Below are 18,440 nucleotides of genomic sequence, written 5' to 3' on the forward strand. Positions count from 1 at the left end.
GATCGCGCCCCGGGCCAAAGGCAGGCGCTAAACCGCTGCGCCACCCAGGGATCCCCGATATGCCCCTTTAAAAACATTTATTCATTTGAGAATAAGAGAACACACACCCTAGGTGGAGGGGGTAGGGGGTCAGAGGGAGTGGGTGAGAGAGTCTTAAGCTGACTCCCTGCTGAGCACAGAGCCCCATGCAGGGCTTGATCTCATGACCCTGGGATCATAACCTGAACCAAAATCAAGAGTTAGACTCTTAACCAACTGAGCCACCCAGGTGCTTCAAGACATTCTTTTTATAAGAAAACCAGTGCTTCAAAATTTTAATATTGCTAATAATAGAAGTTTGCCATTTATGGCTGGTAAATTCATTTTAAAAATGTAAAAACCGTCTTTTGGATAACCAACTCTCATTCGTAAGCCATGACCAGAGATTTTTCATTATTTACCCTTGGATTGATTTTAATATTTGGTTCTTCAGTCGGAGATAAAAGTATATATATGTATGATATCTCAAATCTTGGATTTTTTTATACTATTTTTTTAATTCTTTTTTTTCTTTTTAAGATTTTATTTATTTATTCATGAGAGACACACAGAGAGGCAGAGACATAGGCAGAGGGAGAAGCAGGCTCCATGCAGGGAGCCTGACATGGGACTCGATTTCGGGTCTCCAGGATCACGTCCTGAGCCAAAGGCAGTGCTAAACCACTGAGCCACCCGGGCTGCCCACATATCTTGGATTTAACAATAATTTGTTTTCTGTCTTTGGATCATTATTATTAAAATCTGGAGGGTAGCCCCAGTGGCGCAGCAGCCCGGGGTGTGATCCTGGAGTCCCGGGATCAAGTCCCACGTTGGGCTCCCTGAAGGGAGCCTGCTTCTCCCTCTGCTTGTGTCTCTGCCTCTCTCTCTTTCTCTATGTCTCTATGAATAAATAAATAAAATCTTTAAAAAAATAAAAAATAAAATCTGGAAATTTACTAATTTTGCACTGATAGAACCTTTTTTGTTTTTCTTTAACAAGGGAATATGTATAAACATCTAAATTAACCTCAATATAAATAATAAGAATACTATATAATAATATGCTTGGGTTTAATTTTGATCATGAATTTCAGCTTGTTAGAGTATCAGACTATTCCTTAATAAAGTTATAAGAATCACACAAGATAGAATCTTCAGGAAACTAGGTAAAAAGTTTAAAATTCTGTAATTATTTGAGATAGTATTGTTGTTATATGTTTCTATCAATTAGATGTAGGCTATACTTTTGTCTTCTGGGTATTGAGAACTTTCCCTGCACATCTGGTATTCTTTACTATTACCCTGGTCATAAACTGACCAGACAGAAAAGAGCTATTTCACTGTTTTTCTTTTGGAGTGAGGAAGCCTTGGCAGTGGCCTTGCCAGTATTGTATCTTTTGCTTCATTGAAAGGAAGGATGCCAGATTTTTGACATTGTTTAGTACCCTTTCATTCATGTCAGTTGGCTGTTATAAAGTGAAAAACTTAGCTTTTAGGAATTTAGAATATAGGTATACAGTTAAATCACTTTTGGTATAATCTGAATACCTTTTTCTTTATATATGTTACCTGTCATGAGGCAGTGATGTGCAAAATCACTTAAATATTGCTTTAGTTTCAATCATACTTTTGAGGCTAGGTTTAGATAAATAGCTTAGTGATTGGTTTATAGCCACATTTTCATTTTCTTGAACTAGTTATAGAAATGATACTTAGTTATATATGGTGCTTTGCATTTCACAGAGTACTTTTACATACAAATAGCATTTAATCACAGAGTTCCCACAAAGGTACTTTTAGCTCCATTTTACAGATGAGTTGTATATATAACCTAGATTGTGTAATTTCATGAGCCTCTTATTGCTATATAGTGGTTTCATACGGAATCCAGAGGTTATAAATGCAGAATGATGTGTTCTTTACATGCTATCTCAACTGCTTCACATGGCAGGTACTTTAAAAAAATACTGCTCAGTGTTCATTATTTCATCAGCCAATTCCCTTTTTGATGGGGATTATCTAGACCTGCATTATTCATTATGCTAATATCGAAATATGTGGCTATTTAAATTTAATTAAAATAAAAGTTCAGCTCTTCAGTTGTAGTACCCACATTTCAAGTGCTTATTAGCCATATGTGGCTAGTGACTACCATTTTGGATAGTGAAGGTATAAATATTTACATCATTGCAGAAATTTCTGTTGGACAGAGCATTAAAAGAAACCTAGAAAAAGTTGTAACTGGAGCAAATTTAAGAAAATTTTACTTAGAAATAGGAACTTTGGGGTCTGCATGGAATCCCCTTAAATTGCCTTTAGAGTACAGAGCTTTCATGCCATTTTTTGATTAGAACCAGCAGATCAGTTTCCAGCCAGGTTATATAAATTGATAAAATCAGTAGTAATGGAGGCAGAAAGAGCTCTGAAAAGAAATCACATTATCTAGGTTCTAGGCCTTATTCTGCTACTGACTGGTTTTGGAATATGGCTTAAATCAGTTAATGATTTAAGAATGAGGTGCTATACCAGATACTACCAGTTTTATAATTCTGTGATTCAAAATTCGATTGGAGTTGGAGATTCTACATTGTTCTGAATATCGAGAGTTCAGAGCTGGAGAAGACAGCCAAGTATTTGTTTTCCAACTATATATAATGCATTTTATTTTTTTTAAAGATTTATTTATTTTAGAAAGAGAGAGAGCAGGCATGTGACCAGGGTGAGGGGTGCAGGGAGAGGGCGAGAGAAAGAGACAATCTTAAGCAGACTCCTTGCTAAGTGCAGAGCCCCACAGGGGTTCAGTCATGACCTGAGCCAAAGTCCAGAGATGGACACTCAACTGACTGAGCCACCCAGGTGCCCCTTATATAATGCATTTTAGAGGACATCTGCATTCTACTAGTCTATAGGATTTTTTAAATGTAAGTTTTATGATAACTTTCTAAAACGTAGTATTTGTGAAAATTTTCCAAGTGAGTCTAATGTAAAGTTTATATTGCCATAGCTGTTGAGGAACTGATTAGAGAAAATAAGTGTCTACTAAAGAGCTCTGTGGTAACAGGTAAAGTAGGTATGTTTGTGTGGGCTCTTATTTATAAATGGGCTCTTATTAAATAAAATGGAGAGTTTAATGTGGGACATTAGATGACTGAAAACTCATGCTTTGATAGCATAACTGATAGAGCTTGTTGATTCCCTGTCCCTTTTTATTTCCAAGAGGAGGTTACCCTGTAGTCTTGTATTAAGTAGCACATATGGAATTTGAAGTTTTAGATTTCTATCCAGTGTCATTAAGATGCATTAGGAATAATTACAGAGCCAAATTTTACATTTTATTTTAAAATGCTGAAGGCATTCTATTATGGATATATATCTATGTTTAAATATAACACTAGCAGATTAACATATGTGCTATATGAATACCACTTCAGGTTTCTGGTTGTCTCCCTGAGGAATAAGATGTTCTTAATTCCAAAGAACAAATTCATAAGTATTCTTATAGTTCACACAATAATCTTAAATTCTGCAACATATCTCCTCACTTCAGGTAGAACACCATTCAAGGAGGCTTAACACTTGGGAATTTGAAAGGTTTGAGGCTTTTTAATTGGGCTAGAAAGAATAGTGCAAATTACTTAAGTTTTCTGGTCCTCAGTGCTTGAAAGTATCCATTGCTGGTGTAAATATATTTTAAGGAAAATTGGTAGTTTATCTAATACACTATTCTAAAACTGGAATAAAAGTTTTAATAAAAGTTTACTGTTGTGACAGTAGTGCCTTGTTTTTGTTTCGTTCATTAAATAGGCTAGCAAGAAAGATAAAACTTTAGTATCAGTTTCAGATAAAGTTCTCTAATTTAAAAAAAAAAAGCTTTCTGGGGCAGCCCGGGTGGCTCAGTGGTTTAGCGCCGCCTTCGGCCCAGGGCCTGATCCTGGAGACCCAGGATCAAGTCCCACATTGGGCTCTCTTCATGGGGCCTCCTTCTCCCTCTGTCTGTGTGTCTGCCTGTGTCTCTGCGCCTCTCTCCCTCCCTCCCTCTCTCTCTCTCTCATGAATAAATAAAAATCTTTTAAAAAAAAGCTTTCTGATTTGAGTGTATCCCTTTTATTTTGTGAAAACATAACTGAATCTTGTAAGTGATAGCTTCTGATGAATTTGTCTAGGTTCTAAATTTGGCAGAACTATAGTCAGAAGAGGTACGTTAACTTTGTAAAGCACTTTTTGTTGAGTTGAAGAAGTTAAATAAAAAGTTTAATGCCATTAAATAGTATGTTCTATTGTGAGAGGGAAGTTCTGCATAAATCTTCAGTCTTAATTGAAATCCTATCTTGTTGATTAACTCCGTTTTCCCCAGGTGAATATATAGGAGGATGTGCAAATTTATTTCAGACAAATTTCAGTAGAGTTAATTTTACCATTGATGAATATTAATTAACTTTCATCCTCTATATTGTGCCAAAAATTTTGTGAAATATTAGAAACATTATGTTGCTAGTCTCAGATAGTCCTCCTGCTGTGTTCTTTTAGAAGTAAACCTCTCCAGAAGTGATTTCTAATGGATACCACTTAGGAGAAGTTCAGGTAAATGTTGATAGGTTATGACTTAGAAATGAATCTTTGAGGAATGAAGTATGAAATACAGGTAGCTCATTTATGACATGTATGCTAGTTCCTAGGAGACTGCTTTGTTCTTTTTACTTGTCTAGAATGGTTTACATAATTTAACACCATTTATAATAGTAATTGGCATACTTGATTAGAAGTTAAAGCCTGTTAAATCACAGACTGCACAGTACCTGTCATTAAGCTGTATCTTCTTTAATCATGTTAACATATCATAGTGATTAAAAGCACAAATTCTAGAGTGAGAACACCTAAGGTGGAATCCTCATTCTGGCACTTGCTGGTTGTATATAGCCTTGAACAAGTTACTTATCTTTTCAGGGCCTCAGTTTCTACATCTGTTGGAAGGAGATAATACCTACATCCCTGGGATGTTGTGAAGATTAGAGTACATATATGTAAAGCTCTTAGAATAAGTGTTTTAAAATGTCAGCTATTGTTATTTTTACAGTCCCCAAGTGGCTGGATAAAGAAAGCTGCGGTTCAGACTTTGCTCTTATCCTATAAATTCAGAAATCATTACAGCAAAAAAAAAAAAAAAAAGGAGTTTCCTAGTGATAAGTTCTGAAACTTATTTTCCTCCTTGTTTTTGTTGCTTTCCCAAAGGGGTTAAGTTAAATTAACAAGACTCATTTAAAAAATTATTGTCAGGTTTTTAAAATCAAGGAAAACACCATGGTTTTTTCATTTATTTACTTAAGCATTTCCATGAAGTGTTTTCAATATAAACACTGTGGTATTGTGTTAATGCATGAGAACCAAAAAGTGGAGCTGACTAATCTGTTTTCACTTGATAAGCTGAATGAAACAAAATAAATGGCACAAATGAGTGAAACAATAAATTAAAATTCAGATTACCATATTACAGGGATAGTAGATAAACAAACAAACATTGGGATACAGTAGTTTTACTCTTTTAGATAACAGTATTAAGCTTTTGGCTGAACATTATAATTGCATATGTAATACCTTTGTGGTATAAATTTCATTGCATTTACAATATGGACACTATAAAACTTAAAAATGATCTTGTATTTAGTTATATGACTACTATAACTTGGTAAGTATAAAAATATCTTTATTAAATATATCCTTTATTAAAACTTTATTTCCAATTAATTTACTAATTTAGATTTTATGTATAAAATGAAACTGAAACTTAACTTTAATATATCTTTTTCATTAGCCAAAATATTGTGGGACTTTGCTGTATGTGTACTTGTTGAGTGTAATTCTGTGTGAGACAAATCTATTACCAAAAGTATTTAGTTTGGCTTACAGATTTGCTAGAAATAATAGCTGTTTATATATAATAAGTCTGTAAAGCAGTTTTGCTAATTTATTTGATAATCACAACTACACAAAGTAGAACAGGTGTTCTTACTAACTCTGTTCTATAAATGATAAATCTGAGATAAGAGAAACTAAGAGTTGTATATTTCAAGATCATTTCAAGGAAGTAGAGGATAAGCATTAGTACACAAATTTCTTAATCTAAATCTATTCTTTTTTCTCTCTCTTTTTTAAGATTTTGTTTATTTGAGGGGCACCTGGGTGGCTCAGTGGTTGAGCATCTGCTTTTGACTTGGGCTGCGATCCCGGGATCCTGAGATCAAATCCTGCATCAGGCTCCCCATGAGGAGCCTGCTTCTCCCTCTGTGTCTCTGCCTCTCTGTGTCTCTCATGAATAAATAAATAAAATATTTTTTTAAAAAGATTTTATTTATTTGAGAGAGAGAGAGAGCACAAGGAGGAGGGAGGAGCAGGCTAGGCTCCCCACTAGCAGGGAGCCCGACATGGGGCTTCATCCCAGGAGCCTGGGATCATGACCTCAGCTGAAGGCAGATGCTTAACTGAGCTACGCTGACACCCCTTTTTTCTTTTCTTCCTCTTTTTTTTTTTTTTTTTTTTTTTGAGTAGGCTCCATGCCCAGTGCGGGGCTTGAACTCAGAACTCTGAAATCAAGGTCACATGCTCTGCCCACTGAGCCAGCCAGGTGCCCCTAGATCTGTTTTCTATCACACCAGTCAGCCACTTAGAGCTTTCTTCTGTATTAAGGAAGAACAGTTACTAACTCATTTGATTGCTGATTGCTACTATTGTTCGGTAGAGTGGAGTGGGAAGATTATTTAGTATTGGTTAGAGAGCTGCTTAAACTCCTTTAACCTTTTTAAAAAGTTTAAGAGGCTTTTGCTTCATAAAAATAATTTGAAGTAGCTTTAGCCTATTATATTGGAAAAGAACATTTGGTAAACACGGAACATTTTCTTACCACTTATAAAACATAATTAAGGGCTTGCTAATTTATAAAGTACCATTTGAAGCAGTATCAGGATATACTGATATTCTAGTAGTTGACTCATCTAACTCAGGAAAGTTTATGAATCTGTAATTAACATTTTTAAATTGGGAATTGGAATTATTAATAGGGTAATTTGATATACTTCTGAAATTCATTACTAAATAATTCAGTTACTGTTTTTTACTATTTTTACTTGAGACAACTTCAATATCTGTTTATAAAGGCTTCTGTATAGGAAAAAAAGAATTTCAAGTTGATGAAACATTTATATTAACAGTTACTGGAATGTTTTGCAGTGTTTGTTTTTTCTAAGAAGATTTTATTTATTAGAGAGGTTTTTTTTTTTTAAAGATTTTATTTATTTGAGAGAGAGCATGCACAAAGTGGGGAGGGGAGCATCAGAGGGAGAGGAAGAAGCAGGCTCCCCTCAGAGCAGAGAGCCCAGGCATGAGGCTCCATTTCAGGACCCCAAGATCATGATCTGAGTGGAAAGCAGACACTCAATTTACTAAGCCACCCAGGCACACTTTTCAGTGATTTTTAAGAATCCCATAGCAAGGAATCTCAAGACCTTTTACACTGTTAAAAATTATCAAGGATCCTGAAGGTTTTTGTTTATATGGGCTGTATCTGTTTACTATTTACTGTGTTAGAAATTAAAACTAAGAAAATTGAAAAACATATAATAGTTCTGAAATATATTTAACTGCACATATTTAATTTTCTTGAAAAGGCCAGAATTTATTACCTTGGTTTATTTAGGCACTTAAGCCATTAGTATTTTGTAGTTCCATCTTAATGCCCAGTACAGATTTTGAATATTGATGGTTGTTGGGCACTCAAAAAATCAAGCTCTTTCGACTTGAGACTTTAAAATAAGGCAGAGTGGCAGCCCGGGTGGCTCAGCGGTTTAGCGCTGCCTTCAGCCCAGGGTGTGATCCTGGGGACCCGGGATCGAGTCCACATCAGGCTCCCTGCATGGAGCCTGCTTCTCCCTCTGCCTGTGTCTCTGCCCCCCTCTCTCTCTCTGTCTCTCATGAATAAATAAATAAAATCTTAAAAAATAAAATAAGGCAAAGTATTATTATAGAATTCCCCAGGTGTATTAATATTTGTAGATTTTATTGTGAAACATCAGAATACAGAAGAATAGAGATAACAGACTTTCTCTTTTTTAAGACTAATGTAAGTTAAGGTTTTAAAAATAGTACAGTACAATTCTATGATATTAAGTAATCAGTCAACCTTGGTTTTATAAGTAGGCCAAAGGATCACCATTAACATTACCATTATTTTGTTTTATAAATATATATACACACACATGTATATATTAAACAGTAGACTTTGTTTATGTTACTTTTTTACAGCTATTCAAGCTATATTAATTTCCAGAACTTCTTTTTTATTTCAAAGCTACTAGGTTCCATTTCAGACTTAACCTTTGTTATTAAACTAGTTCTGCTAATGCATTAACTAAAATAGCTGTAAACATTTGTGAAGGGCTTACTATGTTTTGGCCACTGTTCCAATTGCATTTTGTGTTTTAACTCATTGAATTCAACAATCCTATGAAGTAACTACTATTATCTTCCTTTTACAGGTGAGGAAATAGGCACACAGAGGTTAAGTAACTCACCCAAGGTTTATGAATCATGGAACTTAAATTCAAATTTAGGCAGTTTGATTTTAGAGATAATGCTTTAACCAACCACCAAGCTATATTGTCTCAACTAAGTAAACCTGAGCAAACTAATATCGACAATTCTAAAATAGATGATCTAGATAGTGATCATTTAAGATAATTCTTTAAAATCCATAGCACAGGGATCCCTGGGTGGCGCAGCGGTTTAGCGCGCCTGCCTTTGGCCCAGGGCGCGATCCTGGAGACTCGGGATCGAATCCCACGTCGGGCTCCCAGTGCATGGAGCCTGCTTCTCCCTCTGCCTATGTCTCTGCCTCTCTCTCTCTCTCTCTCTCTGTGTGACTATCATAAAATAAAATTAAAAAAATAAAATAAAATCCATAGCACATTTTCTCTATGAATTAAAAAAATTATAAATGAATTTTTAAATTATAAAAGTAATACATATTTATGGACAAAAATTCCAAAAGTACATAAAATTTCTAATATCTCTTACCCATTTGTATTTCATTTTTTTATTTTTTTATTTTTATTTTATTTTTAAAGATTTTACTTATTTATTCATGAGAGGCATAGAGAGAGAGGCAGAGACACAGGCAGAGGGAGAAGCAGGCTCCACACAAAGAGCCCGATGTGGGACTTGATCCTGGGACTCTAGGATCACGCCCCGGCCCGAAGGCAGGTACTAAACCACTGAGCCACCCAGGGATCCCCTAGACTTTATTTTTAGAACAGGTTTTGATTTACAGAGAAATTGAGAAGGTATTACAGAGAGTTCCCAATATTCTTATATACATTTTTAAAATTTATTAACATCTTAAGATTAGTATGGTACATGTGTTAGTTAATGAACCAATATTTGATAATAATGATACATTATTACTGATTAAAGCCCATAGTTTTATTTATATTTCCATAAATTGTTCCTAATGTCCCTTTTCTAGGATCCTATCATATTATATTTAATTCTCATGTCTCCTCAGGCCCTCTTTGCTTGTGATCATTTCTCAGACTTAGCTCATTTTTGATGACCCTGACAGTTTAAGGAGTACTGGTTAGGAATTTTGTAGGATGAATCTTGATTAGAATTTGTTTGATGTTTTTCTCATGATTAGATTGGGATATTGGGAGGAAAATAACAGATATAAGTGCCATTTTCATCATGAGTCCTATCAAGAATAACACTAGAAACATGATATGTCACTATTAATGTCGACCTTGATCACCTGTCTTAATAAAGTATACTTTAAAGTTACTCATTTTGTCCCCCTTTCTCTACTATACTCTTTGGAAGAAAGTCATTATATGTATGCTCCACCTCCTTGAGGACAGTATATCTCTGTAAATTATTTGGCATTCTTCTATACAAGAGATTTGTCGCTTTTCCTCCACTTACTAATTTATTCAGTCATTTATTTGTGTCAGTATGTACTCATGGATATTTTCTTTATACTTTGAATTTTAATCTAGTACTACTTTATTTGTTGTTCAAATTGTTCTAGCTTTAGCCATTTAGAGCTATTTAAGCTGGCTCCTGTGTACCCTTGACATACCTTATTCAGTACGAGGGTTAGTTTTTTCTTAGCTCTTACTTTCTGGCTCTTCTAGATGTGCCTAACTCATCCTGTATGTTTTCTGCCCCAGTCCTAGAATCATCCATTTCCCTCAGGGGCCTTGGTTCCTTTTACTAGAGAATGATAGAAGAAACCAAACTCAGAGTGGTTACATGTGCTTCTTGCTACTGTGTGTCATTTCTTTTAGGCCCTTTCACCAGACAGAGCAAAGAGATATATGTGTGTATACTAACCTGTGTAAATACAACATATCTGTAAATATTTCGATATGTAACCACCTGTGTCTGTATTAAGCTAAACATGAATTCTTACTGAAGTGTCCAACTGTAACCTACCACAATTATGAATCATTATAGCCTTCCCCTCCTGTTTATTTGTATATTTCTACTCTAACAGTGAGATCCTGGCTCCCACCATCCACCATCCATTTACAGTTTTTCAATTCCAGTGAATACGTTCTAGCAACATCAGAATTGTTAACCTGAACCCTCATTGAAAACATTTTATCAACTAGAGTATAGTACTTTCATATAGCATTTCCTTTGCTTTTTAGTTTTATAGACCTCTCATTTCCAAGGTTGCTTCAGCCAGCACCTATTCTTCTATATTTCTGTTGTTAAAATTCTTTGGATGAATGAGTCACATTTTCTTCTGAAAGCACTTACATTCTCTCTGCTTCCATCACCCTCTAAACTGTTCTTCTTTGCCTCTTCCTGGAGTACTCTTTGCCTTAATATACTCAGCTCCCCACCTTGTCTACACCTTTTTTTCCCCCACCTCTGGATAGTATGGTTAATGAACAGCATATTTGACAGATAATGGTAGAATTTTTCATCTTTGTCTTTTTATGCCAAAGACTTTTTCTTTCTAATGGTTATCTTTTCAACATTTCTGAAAAAAATTAATTGTATAATTATAAGCTGACACTCTATTTAAAAAAAATTTTTTTAAAGATTTATTTATCTATTCATGAGACACAGACTGAGAGAGAGAGAGGCAGAGACACAGACAGAGAGAGAAGCAGGCTCCCTGCGCCCCCCCCTCCCCCCGATGTGGGACTCCATCCTGGATCCCAGGATCACTACCTGAGCCAAAGGCAGGTGCCCAACCACTGAGCCATCCAGAGGTCCCAAAAAATGGTTTTTGTTTGTTTTTCAATCTGTTGTGGGGGAGGCAGTGTAACATTAAGAGCATGGTTTCTAGAAATATATTCTCTTGAGTTCAAATTCTGGCCCCATAGTTTAGTAACTTGGTGAACTTAGGTGTGCCTCAATTTTCTCATCTGTATAATGGATATTTTAAATCTACCTCTCTAATAAGATTGATGTGAAAGTTAATAGAATATTATCTTTTAAGTTCTTTTAACAGTGCCTACTACATAGGAAGCATTTAACAAATGTTAACTATTATGAAACACTAATGCTCTGTGTAAGGTTACAGAAAGAAAAATAACATCAGAGTGTTGTATTTAAGGTACTTACTTTTCGAGGACTACTAGTGGAGTTTTAAAGTCAAGGTGTTTATACTTTTTTATTTACCTAGGATGGTGATCCAGGAATATGCCTGTTGTGCTGGCGGGAGGAGTAGCACTCCTCTTTTCACTTGCTTAGAGCTTTTTGGTTTGGATGATAAAGTATATAGCCACCTTATTTCCGGAGTTATAAAATCCCATATGCTGGTATCTGACTAAAGTCGGTATAAATGAGTGGAGCAGCCTGGGAGTAGACAGGGAGGGACTGGAAAGGAAGGCACAATCTTGAAAGCATATTTAAACTGGGAAAACTGAAAAAATATAGGGCTCTATTGACCATAACTGTGAAATCCTTGCTGACTTTAAAATTATTATAGATTTTTTGAAGGCCGTATAAATTGTATAATACTAATTGCAATGGTGAAAATACAAGTGAACATATAGTAGGCAAAAATTGTGAGTCTACTGCTTCTTGAAGTGTGTTTCAAAATGGACTTACATAGTTTGCATTCCTGAAACTTAGTTGAGGAAACAAATACATTTTTTTTTCCTTTAAGACTGTTTTAAAGAAGTCATTCATATACGTCTGGACGAACTTCTTCGTGTTTTAAAATCTGTAATGAATAAACATCAGAACCTCAATTCTGTTGATCTTCATAATGCTGCAGAAATGCTTACTGCAAAAGTAAAAGGTAAGAAAGATGTATAAAAGTGGGTTGGTGTGGGGGAAAAGCATCTAAGTAATACTTGGTGTATAATGACTATCGTCCCACCTCCCCATATGGCATTGGTATATATCAATAGGAATTATGTATACTTTGATATGTTGATATTCCCACTAGATCACACCTGAAACTCTCTTCCTTTCAAAAATTAAAACTTCATCTGGCAGGATGCAGTTTAAAAATAGTAACTGAAATAAACTAAATAACTGGCATTTAAAATTTTTGAGTTTTTTGAAAGAGTACACTCTCTTTTGAAGTAGGTTTTTAGTGTAAAAATGTCTTTGTTTTGTGAGGACAGTTGGTGCTGGAAAATTGTCATTTGTAGTGACTCTGCTTAAAGAAGGGAGCCAAATAGAGAAAAAGACTTAAACTTTTTTTAATGTGAAAAAAATGAAACTAAAATTACATATGGATATACACACATATATGTATATTACATGTACTAAAGTATCAAGAATTGGGAATTGTCCTCTAATGAAGTAACTTGCCATCCAAAATTATTTTATTAGAATCTGTTATTCCAGACTGCAGTGTATAAGGAGGATTGAGGGCAAAGGGAGTATTTGAGAAGAATGAGGCAGGGAGTTCAGCCAGAGATCATTAGAAATAAGGGGCTGGGTGTGGGGTGACAGTCTGATCTAAGAAGCTGGAGTGTGGTAGAGGTGGAACATAGTTGTTATGGAAGAGGGGTTGAATGTTGGTTTGATGAAACCTAGGACAAGTTAAATGTTGAGGATTAATGTGAAGTTTGGAGTGGAAGATGAGAACTTGAGAGCTGTTGGTATATATGTGGTAATGGAACAAGATGGCACCAACTCAGAGTATGCAGAGTAAATGTAGGTGGAGTATGAGATCCCAGGAACAGAGAAAAAATAGAGGAGCCTGGGAAACACCTAAGAAATAGATGGTTTGAAGAAGATGTCATGAAATTTTAAAAGCTCAAGGTTCTAAGTTGTGATCGCCAATGTTAAATGTCGCTGATAAGTAATCGTAATTCAAGCACTGTAACTATAGAAAGTGACTCACACCATGGGTTGAATAAAGAAAGGAAAGGATTCTTTGGGGAGGGGAATTACCTATTCTGAGTCTCAAAGGTCAGGTGGGCATTTCCTGGGTTAGGGTACGTTGGGGATTGTGATGCAGAGCATTTGTGTAAGAAATCTGGATGTGAAGAACATGATGGAATTGAAAAAAACTCCTATCTAGAGAAGGCAAAGGGCAAGTGTCAAGCGATGAGGCAGGGGGAGAAAATAGTGTTGTTAATAAAATAATGGTCCATATACCTGAGAACCACTTCCTCTGCTTTTTGACATAGACTTATTGTGTTTGTGTGGTTCTCTCTCTTTTTTTCCCCTGTATGTCAAATACTGAAAAACATGTAGATGGCTTTAAGTGGGAAAAATGGATAGTTCTGTTGTGATTTTTTAGAATGTGCTTAGTAACCAAATTTGTTTTTAAATAGACTGTTTATAAGTGCCATTTAACTTAACTTAGATAGGGAAATTTGCGTCTATAGATAGTAAAATTTCCATGCTTAGAAATAGCGACCACAGTTCATTCAATTGTTGTCAGTAGCTATTGTGTGCAGTCAGGATGTCCTGGGGAAGGAGTGTGCCTGTGTATAGTTGGTGTCCACATTCCAGAAACAGACTTGAAGAAAGTGGCCTCACAGCTGCCTTGGAGATCTTTTCTCCTTTGAGGTAAAGCTATCTTTTGAATATTATCTCCCACTGTGGCTGTCTTTACCTTTGGGATTATTGTTACGATTTTACTTTTGTGTTGGGTGAAACTTAAAAGATTACTTTTGTTGTTCCTAAACTTACTCTGTTTCTGTGAAACTCCATGAAACTAGAAAATTTAAGAAATTGTCTTTTCCTTGGTGTAAGTTTATGTTTTTAAATAAAACCTTTCTTCCTTACTCTTAATGTCGAGGACATCTAAGTGAAGGGAGTTTAATAATAAAAAATATTCAATGATCTGAAAAATTGAGGTCAAATTAGAGCTTATTTAGTTTTTTCTTCTAATGATAATTTAATTTTCAAACCCTGGAAAAGCAAGGTAGAGGTAGAAACCATTTTTGAATCTCTATTCTATGGCAATCTAGATGTTCACATAGGCTGTCTCTCTTAATATTTTCAGAAAACCTGTAAAAGTGCATTTTTATTTGTATTTTAAAGAGGGAAACTTAAAGAAAAAAAGCTGTTATACTTTAGGATCAGAAAGCTGTCAGGAGTTTGGAGATCATTTTGTGTCTTAAAGCCCTGTTTACATGTTAAAAAAAATGACATGACTTGCTTTGGACATCTTAACTGCTGATGCATTTGGCAAATATACCACACCATATTAAAAAAAAAAAAAAACATATACAGAATGACTTTAGAGTCAGGGAGGTATAATCTTGTTTGTGCTACTACAGGTATGAATGCATAATGTCGGTCTACTTCCTATGCATAATAAATGCATTGGAATAAAATTGAAATCTTTGACTCTTCTAATTTTTACCTTGGAATTTACCTTTTGATAACTTTAAAAGGAAATTTGAAAGCTTTAAATTAAATTAAGAACTTTAAAAGAAAAAGCTTTTCCCCATTCATTCTAGTAGTGATTTGTATTTCCTGTGTCTCCTCCTGTTTCCACGCAGGAAGTTCAGTCTGACAAAATATTTGCAATATGGTAAGAGAGATACAGCTTACTTTTGAAGTAGATAAAAGACATCTTCAGCACTCAGTAATTTATTATGTACTTAAGTATTTGTGTTTTCACTATTTACAATTATTTTGGTCAATCTTATTTGTAATTTAATACGACCATTTATTGAGGCTTTTCGTGATCTGTATTTTAATCTATATTTAAAAATTGACAAGAAAAACAAGCTTTAATTATGCATCTAAAATTGTAGAAGCCAAAAAAATAAATAAATAAATAAATAAATAAAATTGTAGAAGCCTCATGACGTCTTTCTGTTTTAAAGACTTAATTTTTTAATAGGCAATAGTTTGAAATGGTTTAGGATGCAAATGGCATAAAAGTGAAGTGTCTTTCCTAGCTCAGATGCTTTGTTACCCTCTACCTAGATAAGCAGCAACTATTACTGGTTTTTTGTGTATCTTTCTAGAGACATATTATGCATATATAAGCAACATATGTTCTTTTTTTTTTTTTTTACTCTCCTCTTTACACAAATTGGTAGCATTCTGCTCCTTGCTCATTGTTCTAACTTAAGTCTATACATAAAGGGTTCCTTAATTCTTTTGTTGTGAGTTCTATTTTTTTCAAAGCTGCAAGGTTATCTGTTACGCTCATGTGCTATAATTTATTTAACCAGTTCACTAATGGATATTTGGATTATTTGCATTTTTCTTTCTGTTACAAATAATGCTTCGATGAATAGCCATGTTCATTTGTATTTATATTTTTTATATTGCTAAATACCCTCTGCAGTGGTTCTGTAGTTCTGATAGCAGCGCTGAAAAGGCTGATTTTACTGTATCTTTGCCAACAGAACTGGTTACCAAGCTTTGTTACCCAGTCTGATAGTAAAAATTGGCATCTCAGTGTAGATTGATTTGCATTTCCCTCATTTTGAGTGCAGTTGAGTATCTTTTCATATGTTTTAGAGCCATTTGTACATTCTTTTATGTGAATTGTCCCTTTACACACTTTGTTTTTGATGGTCAGTCTTTTTTTTCTAGTACTGATTTGTAGAAACTCTGTGTAGGTGAAATTAACTCTTAATCTTCAATACAAGTTGTAAATTTTCTTTATCTTTTGATTTGCTTATGACATTTTATTTTTACATTTAAATTTATCAGTCTTTTTTATGCTTCTTGGATTTTAGGTATTAAGAAGGACTTTCCCATTCTGAGATTATAATAGCATTCTCCAGTGTGTTTTCATTTAATGTTTTCATGATGTCATTTATTAACTTTAAGTCCTTGATATGTTCTGGAATGTCTACATGTCTAACTTATTTATCAAATAATTCATTTTTTCCTCACTGATCTAAAATGCCATTTAAAAAAAAAATTTTTTTTAAATTTTTATTTATTTATGATAGTCACAGAGAGAGAAAGAGAGAGAGGCAGAGACACAGGCAGAGGGAGAAGCAGGCTCCATGCACCGGGAGCCTGACGTGGGATTCGATCCTGGGTCTCCAGGATCGCGCCCTGGGCCAAAGGCAGGCGCCAAACCACTGCGCCACCCAGGGATCCCTAAAATGCCATTTTTATCATAAATATGCTAAACTGTCATTTATATCTATTTTGGACCTTATTCTGTTCCATTGATTTGTTTAGTCATGTGCCAATACTACACTATCTTTATTGTAGTCATATAGTATGTTTTAGTATCTGGTAAGGGTAGCTCTTTCTGTTACTCTTTTTGTTTAAGATTTTATTTTTCCCTCAGGACTTTTGAATTGGCTTATCTAGTTCCAAAAAATTGGCTTATCTATTGGTGTTTGAGGATGATGAGTAAAATTTGTAAACTTAAATTTATAAATTAAAGAAAAGTTACATATTTAGCCTTTCTGAGAATATAGTATGCATTTCATTTCCTAGTTATTTTTGTGTTTCTTAGAAGCAACTTAAAGTTTTCATTTTGTAAGTCTTACTGCTTTTTGTTTGTTTTTTCCCCAAGGCCTGTGGTGAAAATTTGCCTACATTATATCTTTTAACTCTAGTTTGCAAACTGTGGGCCCTGATTTATGACATTACACTAGTAGATTGTGGAGAATAGAAAAGAAAAATCAGAATGCAACATTCATTCTATAAGATCTAAGGATGCTTTGAAACTTCATAGGTCTTAAATAACTAATAACTGTTATGTATATGGTATATTTGGTCATGATATATGTATTTCTTACTGAAGGTTGTGGTCAAAAAAGTTCGAAACTCACTAATAGATGGTATGTATGAAAGGTATTTGTGTGATTTCTTAAAGAGATACTAAAAGTGTGTTAGCGCTTATTGTTGTGACTTAATAGAGAGCCCAAGGGAGGTAATTCTTTAAACCTTGAGCAAAATTTTGATGCAATTTTGAAGAATGGCTAATAGGGAGAAGAGAGTGGAGACAGAGACACCAATTAGCAGGTTGTTAAGTAATCCAGACTACGGATAAAATGTGGCCTTTTGAACGAAATGGCAGTGGGAATAGAAAGGAAGAAAAAATATTTTAGAGGCATTTTGAAAGGAAAGATAATGAGCTAAGGAATGTATGGAAAAGAGTAAGTTTGCAGAACAGAGTAGAAGGGAGGGGGTGAGTTCAATTAGGACATTTTGAGGTTGTAATGGATAGATTGTGGGTGGGGAAGGAATATATCAAACAGACCATTGGAAATGTGGATCTCTAGCTCAGAGGTTAGAACTGGACAGGTAGTTCAAGGATTCATTTCCTTCAAAGGCATGAAAGTGGGTAAGGTTCTGTGGGGTAATGTATAGAGAAGAAAGCCAAAGAGAACCCCAGGCTGGGTGGGAACAACTGCATAAAGTAAAATTGTCGATAGATACACAGCACATGAGCATACATTCATGTTACTACCTATCAAGCACTGTACTCTAGGTGGTTTACATTTGTTTTCTCAATCGTATCTTTCAATAATACACCATTTTACAGATAAAGAAATTGCACTGAGGTGATACTTCCAGAATACTACAGGAAGTGGTAGGAGGTTAGATTCGAACTCAGGTCTGAAACTCTGAAGTCCTACTTCTTCTAGTTACTGTAACTCATTGCTTCTAAGAGTGCAGAATACTTCAAGATGGAAGAAAGTGGTGAATATTTGTAGTGATAATAGCAGACATTATTAAGCAAGTATTTACTGTATGCCAGACACTGTTAAACTCTACATGGATTATCCCATTAATCCTCACAGCAAATTTTTCAGGTTAGTAACTATTATTCTGTCAACTTCTATTTTGCACTAAGGAAGCTGGGACATAGAGAGGTTTGTCCAAGGCTGCATATATATTAAATGGTAGAGCTGGAGTTGTAGAGTGCACAAGTAGGATGCAAACTTAGAAGAAAAAAGGCCTCCAAGTTTGACTAATAGGTTTTTGTTGGCAGTGTTGTTCGGTGGTTTTTTTTT

General features: G+C 34.8%; 1 protein-coding gene across 2 annotated transcripts in view; it reads left to right on the forward strand.

The window, feature by feature from the left end:
- Positions 1-18,440, forward strand: part of ARHGAP29 (Rho GTPase activating protein 29) — a 66,038-nt gene that overhangs the window by 7,640 nt on the left and 39,958 nt on the right. The window contains exons 1-2 of one of the 2 annotated variants that reach the window (XM_038541298.1): positions 12,183-12,322; positions 13,931-14,055. Coding sequence is in view for 1 of the 2 variants with exons in the window: in XM_038541297.1 (XP_038397225.1) it covers positions 12,188-12,322 (135 nt within the window). In the remaining variant the exon portion in view is untranslated. Of the gene's footprint in view, positions 1-12,182; positions 12,323-13,930; positions 14,056-18,440 lie in introns of those variants that run through there. The other variant, XM_038541297.1, reaches the window with a different exon arrangement.

The sequence above is a fragment of the Canis lupus genome, chromosome 6 (assembly GCF_011100685.1).
Source record: "Canis lupus familiaris isolate Mischka breed German Shepherd chromosome 6, alternate assembly UU_Cfam_GSD_1.0, whole genome shotgun sequence".
NCBI lineage: Eukaryota > Metazoa > Chordata > Mammalia > Carnivora > Canidae > Canis > Canis lupus.